Below are 10,283 nucleotides of genomic sequence, written 5' to 3'. Positions count from 1 at the left end.
CCCCATAAAAATGCTCCCTGTACGGTGCGAGGTATATCTCCTGAGTTTTTATCTAGGCGAGATCTCATAGCCAAGGGAATTTGTACCGCAAAAGGCAATCAAGGAGTTTTTCTCGCAGTATATCGCACTCAGCAATTTAGATTAGATGACGGATGTGGTTTAAAAGTGTAAAATAGGATTTAGGCGTGAACGGCGTGTGTTAGAGAAAAACGTTAAAAATTCAAATTTGTATTTCTTGCAGGGAAGTAGGAGAAAAAGAGTGAGGTTAGAGAGCAGATGGGTTTGGAGAAAAAGTTTGTGAGCACGTGGAATAAAGAAGAGAAGAATAAAAAGGTTTTTTGGAACATTTTGCTGGTCCTTCGTATTGGAATTAGTGACCATGGATTCATTAAAAAGGAAGAAACTTCGACTACTTGAAATCGAGGCGGAAAAGAAGCGTCATAAGATCCAACTACTAGAGTTGGAAGAAAAACGAATTCAATTAGAAATCGAGATGGATTCACGGGAAGGTGCAGAGGCGGGGCCTATCGAGGAGCCCGAGATGAACCAAGGAGCCATAGATTTGGATGAAAGTGGGGAGTCTCGGAACAATGAGACACAATCGTACTTGGAACTAACAACAGTGGTGGCTGCACAAACCGAAAGTCTGAAAAAAGTAGTGTCACGGCAGGCAATGGGAGGTGATCTTCCAAAATTCTCTGGAAACCCTTCGGAATGGCCCCTGTTTGAAAGTCAGTATCGACGCCTGGTCGTAGAAGGAGGATTTTCGACCGTGGAAATGTCAAGCAAACTGCATAAGAGCTTGACAGGGGAGGCGAAAGAGGCGGTTAGTGGGCTGCTATTGTTCCCGGACAGAGCGGAGGAGGTAATCACCCAGCTTAAGAATCGTTTTGGGAATAGAAATATCATACTCAAAGCAATGGTAGAGAAAACAAGGCAGGTTATACGACCAAAAGACGATGATGCTGAAGGGATAGTGAAGTTGTCGACTGCTATAGCCAATCTAGCACTGACACTGAAACATGATGAATCCAAAAAGTACGTTGATAACCCACAGCTAATCGAAGAGATGGAAAAGAAGCTACCCCCTATTCTCTATCAACTTTGGATGGATTTCATAGGTACCCGGGATGATTATAACATAATAGATCTCAGCAACTGGTTGGAAAAGAAGGCGCAACAGTGTCTGAACAGGATCCAACCGACAAAGATTATCAAGGCCGACACTGAAGTGAGGCATCGATCAAGATCAAGAACATCAGGCGTACATTCGGTTAGTGAAGTCTCGAAGGAAGTGTGCGTCGTATGCGAAGGTCGTCATCGTGTGGATTCCTGCGAAAAGATGAAAAAATTTGACTACCGAAAACGCCGAGACGTCGTACAAAATCACATGCTGTGTTTTAATTGCCTCCGTACAGGTCATGGGGTACGAGATTGTCGCCGGGAATCGATGTGTGGTGTAAAAGGCTGTAGAGGAAGACATCATGAACTCCTACATGATCGATCTCGAGGTATGTAGACATTCAGACGTAAAAAGGGTTTTTATAAATTGTCCTAAGTGCTGGACAAACTCAAGGGGCCAACGTGCAGGCCAATAAAGGTTATAATAAATTGTCCTAAGTGCTGGACAAACTCAAGGGGCCAACGTGCAGGCCAATAAAGGTTATAATAGTTTGTCCTAAGTGCTGGACAAACTCATGGGGCCAACGTGCAGGCCAATAAAGGTTATAATAGTTTGTCCTAAGTGCTGGACAAACTCATGGGGCCAACGTGCAGGCCAATAAAGGTTATAATAGTTTGTCCTAAGTGCTGGACAAACTCATGGGGCCAACGTGCAGGCCAATAAAGGTTATAATAGTTTGTCCTAAGTGCTGGACAAACTCATGGGGCCAACGTGCAGGCCAATAAAGGTTATAATAGTTTGTCCTAAGTGCTGGACAAACTCATGGGGCCAACGTGCAGGCCAATAAAGGTTATAATAGTTTGTCCTAAGTGCTGGACAAACTCATGGGGCCAACGTGCAGGCCAACAAAGGTTATAAAAATTGTCCTCAGTGCTGGACAAAGCTAAGAGGCTGTCATGCAGCCCGAAAAAAAAAAAAAAAAAAAAAAAAAAAAAAAAAAAAAAAAGGTTTTCTTTGTTTTTCTTGAGATTTTCCTCACTGCTGGGAAGGCTCAAGAAGGCTATCGTGTTGAGAGAAAATGTTGCACGTTGTTTGCGATACTATGTCCTTGGAGTTCGAAGAGTTAAGCGAGACATTACTTCTGATGTGAAACATTAGTTTGTAATGCCCCCTTATTTCTCTTTTCAAAGCAAGTTAATGATTATAAATCCTGGTTATTATCCTACAGATAACAAACCGGGCATCAAGCGTGAACCGAAAGAGCGGGTTAAGGAGAAACCAGTCGAAAAGGAAGAGAAAGGAAAGGTTAAGGCATCATCGAGCTCTACGACGGAGGAAGTAGATAAAGCGAAAGCCTCGCAATTCACCGGAACTATAAAAATTAATGCTCACACCCAGCTACGCGTACTTCCGGTACGAATTTCTTCGTCTCAAGATGGTCTGGAAATAACAGTTCTAGCACTTTTGGATTCGGGAAGCACAGTTTCATTGATTGAAAGTGATTTGGCTGCCGAATTGAATCTCAGTGGAGAGAGGCGCCCGCTGGAAATACAATGGGTTGATGGGAAACAGAACCGTCTCGAAGATTCAAAGATCGTGACTGTAAAGGTGCAAGGAACTTCAGAAGGATGTAAAAAATATACCCTGAAAGGCCTACATACCGTACCAAATCTCCTTTTGCCGTACGCAGAACTGAATAGAGATGAAATTGTAGCGCACTATACTCACCTGAAGGACGTACCATTTGAGTCCTATAGTAGGCAACGTCCACGTATTCTAATCGGTGAGGATCAGGCATATCTCACAGCCACTCGTGATCTGCTTCACGATGTGTGGCACAGACCCGTAGCATCGAGGACCCTCCTTGGATGGCTAATCAGCGGACGAGTGGAGACCAAGTATAGAAAGGGTACGGCTTATACAGTGGCAAGTATAAGCGAGGACCTTCTTGAGTTGATGAAAGCAACCTTTTCTACGGAGGAATTCGGGGTTAAGGCCCCACAAAACAAGCGTTCACGATTGGATGAACAAGCCGAAGAGATTATGTCTTCCACTGCTAAAAGAGTTGAGGGCGGATATGAGATTGGTTTGCTGTGGAAAGAGGTGAAGTAAAGGTCAAATAAAAAAGAGGGAAAACCTGAGGTTATCATTTATTCTATTTTTTTTTAGAAGTCAATTTCGATGCCGTATTCGAAGAACATGGCAGAGCGACGACTGCATCAAGTTGAAAGGTTGATGGATCGTGATCCGCATTTTGCGACTGCGTATTGCAATCAAATGCAGAATTATTTTGATAAAGGTTATTTGCAGCCACTGAATGATGCCGACAGAGTCATCCCACCACACCAAACATGGTACTTGCCACATTTTGCGGTGTATAATGAAAATAAACCAGGCAAAATTAGGATAGTATTTGATGCAGCAGCAATGGTAAATGGCACTTCTTTGAACAGCAAGCTATTGAGCGGTCCAGACCAATTGGTACCTCTGCCGACTCTACTCATGAAAATGCGAAGGGGGAAATATGCATTCACGGGAGACATAGCGGAGATGTACAATCAAATAGGCGTACGATGGGAAGATCAAAGCTTCCAAAGAGCACTTTGGAGAGGGATGAACCGTGAGATAGCTCCTCTGGAGTACAAAATGTGTGTGATGACCTTTGGAGCGACTTGCTCCCCTGCGTGCGCTCAATACATAAAGAATCTGAACGCACGAGAGCATGAAAAGGACTACCCGGAAGCTGCATATGCAATTCAGTACATGCATTATGTGGATGATTACATCGATAGTTGTGATTCAGAACAAGAGGCGATCAATCGAATCAAAGACGTGATATTTGTGCACAAACAAGGAGGCTTCACAATTCGGAAATTCTGTTGTTCGTCGTCAACAATATTAGAGCAAATTCCGGAGGAGCTTCGAGCAAATAACTCGACCCTAGATTTGGACAAAGATGCGCATTTCGAAAGGGTACTTGGGCTGAATTGGAATACGACGAACGATGAATTTTCGTTCGGAGTGAAATTCAAAAAGGTTCCTCCAAAGATAATCGATGGTACTGAAATTCCCACACGTAGACAACTTCTAAGCATCCTCATGAGCGTTTTTGATCCATTGGGGTTTGTAGCCCAATTTATAATAAAGGGAAAGATACTGCTACAACGCGTTTGTAAGGAGGGATCCGGATGGGATGAAAAGATTCCGGAAGATTTGATAGTTCCGTGGCTACGCTGGTTGGAGGATGTACGCAGTCTCAAGCAGGTAAAAGTTCCACGTTTTTACGGATTTACACGCGCCGAGAAAGTCAAGACTGAACTGCATGTTTTCTGTGATGCCAGTGAAGAAGCCTTCGCTGCCGTGGCATATTTCCGTACAATATACGAAAATGGGGACGTTAAGTTGAATATTGTGATGGCAAAAACACGTGTAGCCCCACTGAAATCTCTGTCTATCCCTCGTTTAGAACTGCAAGCTGCAGTCATGGGCACACGATTGGCAGAAACAATAAGAAACGAGAGCGGAGTACCCATAGATCGTCGAGTGATGTGGACTGATTCCCAGGTCACCCTGAAATGGATTCAAAGTGAGAGTCGTAGCTTCAAGCCATTTGTGGCTAATCGAATAGGAGAAATCCAAATGACAACCAACGTAGACGACTGGAAATGGGTGCCTGGATGTTTAAATCCAGCCGACGACGCCACAAGATTGGAAAGTAATGTGGATTTCTCCAACCAAGCTCGATGGTATTCTGGACCAGAGTTTTTGCTTCGACCAGAAGATCGATGGGAAAACCAAGATTCCTTAACGGAAATCTCGGAGGGAGCTGAAGAGGAACAAGTCGACGTAGTCACTGTAGTTACAAAGGTTGACGGGTTCATGGAGGTGAGCCGTTTCTGGAACTGGATGCGAATGGTGCGCACGTTGGCGCAAGTACGTAAATTTATTAAGTTGTGTAAAGGCAGTGTGTCGGCTTCGGATGAGATTTCAGGAGAAGATGTTCGAGTGGCAGAGAAGCTGTTAATGGGAAAAACACAATCGGAGAGTTTTCCTCATGAACTTTCTCAGTTGAGCAGAGGAGAAGTAACAGAAAGAAAAAGTAAATTGTTTACTTATTCCCCATATCTGGACGAACAAGGTATCATCCGTTCAGATACTCGTCTACAGAGACTGCCAAACTCCTCGGACGAATATGTTAGACCAATCCTGCTAGACGCGAAACATCCAGTAGTGCAACTCATGTTAAGGTGGTATCACACGAAGACGGGTCATCAAGGCAACCCGTTTATTCTGGCGGAGTTGCGAGCACGGTATATCATTATCGGCGCTCATAAGTTTCTCAAGAAAGTGCGAAAGTTCTGTCCACACTGCCAGAGAGAACGTGCTAAGACGCTGCAGCCTCAAATGGGTCAGCTACCGCCCGAAAGAATAACCCCCAACGTCCCTCCTTTCGTCTACACAGGCGTAGACTATTTCGGTCCTATATCCGTAAGGGTACGCAGAAGTACAGAGAAAAGGTACGGTGTGCTATTTACATGTCTCGTGACTAGGGCGGTACACATAGAGATAAGTCATAGTCTGACGACCGATTCCTTTATAATGGCGTTGAGACGATTTATCTCGAAGAGAGGTCCCCCGACCAGAATATTCTCCGACAATGGAACGAATCTTAAAGGAGCTGAGAAAGTACTGAAAATAGAGTTGGAGAATTTCGACCAAGAGAGAGTCAATTCCTACCTAGCGAATCAAGGAATAACATGGACATTCATTCCACCGGGAGCTCCCCACATGGGGGGAGCCTGGGAAAGGTTGATTAGATCCGTAAAACAAGCGGTAAGGGCAACCCTAAAGTCTATTGAGCCCACAGACGAAGTCCTATTGACCGTTATGGCGGAAGCGGAATATACAGTGAACAGCAGGCCCCTAGCCGTCCTCTCAGAATCAGGTGAATCGTTGACACCTAATCACTTTCTAATCCACCGTTCAACATTGAACCCCCCACCTGGAGAATTTGACGCCGACGACCTTATCCTGAAAAAGATGTGGAAAAGGTCGCAGCACCTAGCTAATGTGTTCTGGAGTCAGTGGGTTCATTATTATTTGCCCACATTGACAAGGAGGCCCAAATGGTGGGCGAAGGGAAGAAATGTAGCCATAGGAGACGATGTCATCATAGTCGATAGAGCGCTAGATAGGAATCATTGGCCTAGAGGACTTGTAGTGGATGTGAAGGCGGGAAAGGACGGAGTAGTTAGGTCAGCGGTTGTAAGGACTGAAAAGGGAACTTATGTCAGGCCGACGACCAAGCTCTGCGTGCTGGAAAAAGAGCCTACAGAGGAGTAAGTAGGAAGATAATGAGCAATTATTTGAGCAAAGGGCTCAAAGGGGGGAGTGTTAGAGAAAAACGTTAAAAATTCAAATTTGTATTTCTTGCAGGGAAGTAGGAGAAAAAGAGTGAGGTTAGAGAGCAGATGGGTTTGGAGAAAAAGTTTGTGAGCACGTGGAATAAAGAAGAGAAGAATAAAAAGGTTTTTTGGAACAGCGTGAACGGCGTGAAGTATGAAATTTAAACAAGGATTAGGGGGCTTGAGAAGAACTGGAAGATTTAGATAATTTTAATGATGAATGAAGAAAGTGAAAAATGGCAAAACGTTAGAATAAACGTTAAATGTTACAACAAACGTTAAACATTTGAATAAAGTCAAACGTTAGAATTTAACTTGACATAAAAAATACTTGGTGTTGGACCCCTATAGTGGAACGCCAACTAATTAATAATAATTATAAAATCGAAGCTATTTGATGAAGTAGCCATCATCACAATCTCCATTATTCTTGTCTTTAAAGTCTTTCATTTCAATCAATTCAGGAGAATCATCAACTATTATGGCACCCCTTTAATTAAATAAATTTTCTACTAATTTAAAAAGAAAATGTTTTTTAAAATAAAAATAATAATGTTTTACTTGAAACATCGCCTATTTATAGATTTTTAGCTAGGCCCCTAAGTCACTTTTTTTTTAGCAAAACTTAAGTTTAAAGCCTTACTATGTTGTAATTATTGAATAAAGTGAAAAGATCAAAGTGGGGGTTTCTTTAGGATTAAAGTATTGAAAACGAGGTAAATTGTCGCTTCGCTCCAATTTACCTCGCCCCGCTTCGCGGGGATTTGTTGCGCTTCGCGCAAATTTCAGAGAGAAAATAAATTATGATGGTTTAAAGGCAGATTTGGGCCACTTATCGATCCCAAAAGAAAAAATTTGCAAAGAGAAGAAATCATTTTCATACAACATATCGGGCGCGAAATTCAAAAATTTGCAAAAAATGCATGACTTTTATATGGGGGCTACCTGAAGGGGGGCTTTGGGGGGGAAATGAATACGGCCATTCGAAAGCGCCTGATATAAGGAGTCTCTGTACCAAATTTCATCACGATCGGTCAAACGGTGTAGATTTGTATAGCTGTACAGACACGAAATCCTTTCTTTATTATATAGATGGAGAGCTCTCATCAAACCCAAAAGAAAAAAATTTGCAAAGAGAAGAAATCATTTTCATACAACATTTCAGGCGCCAAATTCAAAAATTCGCAAAAAATACATGACTTTTATATGGGGGCTACCTGAAGGGGGGCTTTGGGGGGAAAATGAATACGGCCATTCGAAAGCGCCTGGTATAAGGAGTCTCTGTACCAAATTTCATCGCAATTGGTCAAACGGTGTAGATTTGTATAGCTGTACAGACACGAAATCCTTTCTTTATTATATAGATGGAGAGCTCTCATCAAACCCAAAAGAAAAAAATTTGCAAAGAGAAGAAATCATTTTCATACAACATTTCAGGCGCCAAATTCAAAAATTCGCAAAAAATACATGACTTTTATATGGGGGCTACCTGAAGGGGGGCTTTGGGGGGAAAATGAATACGGCCATTCGAAAGCGCCTGGTATAAGGAGTCTCTGTACCAAATTTCATCGCAATTGGTCAAACGGTGTAGATTTGTATAGCTGTACAGACACGAAATCCTTTCTTTATTATATAGATGGAGAGCTCTCATCAAACCCAAAAGAAAAAAATTTGCAAAGAGAAGAAATCATTTTCATACAACATTTCAGGCGCCAAATTCAAAAATTCGCAAAAAATACATGACTTTTATATGGGGGCTACCTGAAGGGGGGCTTTGGGGGGAAAATGAATACGGCCATTCGAAAGCGCCTGGTATAAGGAGTCTCTGTACCAAATTTCATCGCAATTGGTCAAACGGTGTAGATTTGTATAGCTGTACAGACACGAAATCCTTTCTTTATTATATAGATGGAGAGCTCTCATCAAACCCAAAAGAAAAAAATTTGCAAAGAGAAGAAATCATTTTCATACAACATTTCAGGCGCCAAATTCAAAAATTCGCAAAAAATACATGACTTTTATATGGGGGCTACCTGAAGGGGGGCTTTGGGGGGAAAATGAATACGGCCATTCGAAAGCGCCTGGTATAAGGAGTCTCTGTACCAAATTTCATCGCAATTGGTCAAACGGTGTAGATTTGTATAGCTGTACAGACACGAAATCCTTTCTTTATTATATAGATGGAGAGCTCTCATCAAACCCAAAAGAAAAAAATTTGCAAAGAGAAGAAATCATTTTCATACAACATTTCAGGCGCCAAATTCAAAAATTCGCAAAAAATACATGACTTTTATATGGGGGCTACCTGAAGGGGGGCTTTGGGGGGAAAATGAATACGGCCATTCGAAAGCGCCTGATATAAGGAGTCTCTGTACCAAATTTCATCACGATCGGTCAAACGGTGTAGATTTGTATAGCTGTACAGACACGAAATCCTTTCTTTATTATATAGATGGAGAGCTCTCATCAAACCCAAAAGAAAAAAATTTGCAAAGAGAAGAAATCATTTTCATACAACATTTCAGGCGCCAAATTCAAAAATTCGCAAAAAATACATGACTTTTATATGGGGGCTACCTGAAGGGGGGCTTTGGGGGGAAAATGAATACGGCCATTCGAAAGCGCCTGATATAAGGAGTCTCTGTACCAAATTTCATCACGATCGGTCAAACGGTGTAGATTTGTATAGCTGTACAGACACGAAATCCTTTCTTTATTATATAGATGGAGAGCTCTCATCAAACCCAAAAGAAAAAAATTTGCAAAGAGAAGAAATCATTTTCATACAACATTTCAGGCGCCAAATTCAAAAATTCGCAAAAAATACATGACTTTTATATGGGGGCTACCTGAAGGGGGGCTTTGGGGGGAAAATGAATACGGCCATTCGAAAGCGCCTGGTATAAGGAGTCTCTGTACCAAATTTCATCGCAATTGGTCAAACGGTGTAGATTTGTATAGCTGTACAGACACGAAATCCTTTCTTTATTATATAGATGGAGAGCTCTCATCAAACCCAAAGAAAAAAATTTGCAAAGAGAAGAAATCATTTTCATACAACATTTCAGGCGCCAAATTCAAAAATTCGCAAAAAATACATGACTTTTATATGGGGGCTACCTGAAGGGGGGCTTTGGGGGGAAAATGAATACGGCCATTCGAAAGCGCCTGATATAAGGAGTCTCTGTACCAAATTTCATCACGATCGGTCAAACGGTGTAGATTTGTATAGCTGTACAGACACGAAATCCTTTCTTTATTATATAGATTAGCGATCTTCACATACTAAAATTGTTAAACTTCCTAACTATTTTTCCGGGTAAATAAGTTCCGGTTAATAATTTTTCCGGTTTAATAAGTTATTTTTGAATATTTCTGATAACATTTTACAGAAAATTATGCCAATTGCCTAGTTTAAGATGGAGACGCCAAGTAGCTACCAGGCGCCTCCACTTAAAAATCTTATTTCGATTTTTTTCATTTAATAAAGACGCTAAGTTGTACTGAAAGCGCCTTCATCTTAGCCACGAAAGGAATTATCATTACGTAAGATAACATATTTAAAAAATAAAAACTAATGATTTTTTCTTATTTATTTATTTTTTTACTTTTCAATAGTAATTTTAACTACTTTAGCTATTTAATCAAATAGCCTAAACTGACCAAATAAAAAAATTCCAATCATTCAAAATCGTCTTTTTGCGATCAATTAACCTTGTGGCAGGGAAAGAATATAAATTCACTTCTTCAGGAGG

At 41.5% G+C, this 10,283-nt stretch overlaps 1 protein-coding gene across 1 annotated transcript; it reads left to right on the top strand.

The window, feature by feature from the left end:
• Positions 1–300: 300 nt before the first annotated feature.
• On the top strand, positions 301–6,650 carry LOC129790109 (uncharacterized). Its single transcript, XM_055827354.1, has 4 exons — positions 301–1,511; positions 2,352–3,226; positions 3,293–6,462; positions 6,560–6,650. The coding sequence occupies exons 1-4, from the start codon at positions 380–382 to the stop codon at positions 6,579–6,581; spliced, it is 5,199 nt and encodes a 1,732-aa protein (XP_055683329.1). The 5' UTR covers positions 301–379; the 3' UTR covers positions 6,582–6,650.
• The last annotated feature ends 3,633 nt before the right edge of the window (positions 6,651–10,283 follow it).

This window comes from Lutzomyia longipalpis, chromosome 2 (assembly GCF_024334085.1).
Source record: "Lutzomyia longipalpis isolate SR_M1_2022 chromosome 2, ASM2433408v1".
Taxonomy (NCBI): domain Eukaryota; kingdom Metazoa; phylum Arthropoda; class Insecta; order Diptera; family Psychodidae; genus Lutzomyia; species Lutzomyia longipalpis.
The sequence above is the reverse complement of the archived record's forward strand: the minus strand, read 5'-3'. Positions and strand labels throughout refer to the sequence as shown.

Coding starts and splice junctions, on each gene's coding strand:
- LOC129790109 (XM_055827354.1), top strand. CDS start 380: ATGGATTCATTAAAAAGGAAGAAACTTCGACTACTTGAAATCGAGGCG. Junction 3,227..3,292: donor TTGGTTTGCTGTGGAAAGAG/GTGAAGTAAAGG, acceptor ATTTTTTTTTAG/AAGTCAATTTCGATGCCGTA. Junction 6,463..6,559: donor GAAAAAGAGCCTACAGAGGA/GTAAGTAGGAAG, acceptor TATTTCTTGCAG/GGAAGTAGGAGAAAAAGAGT.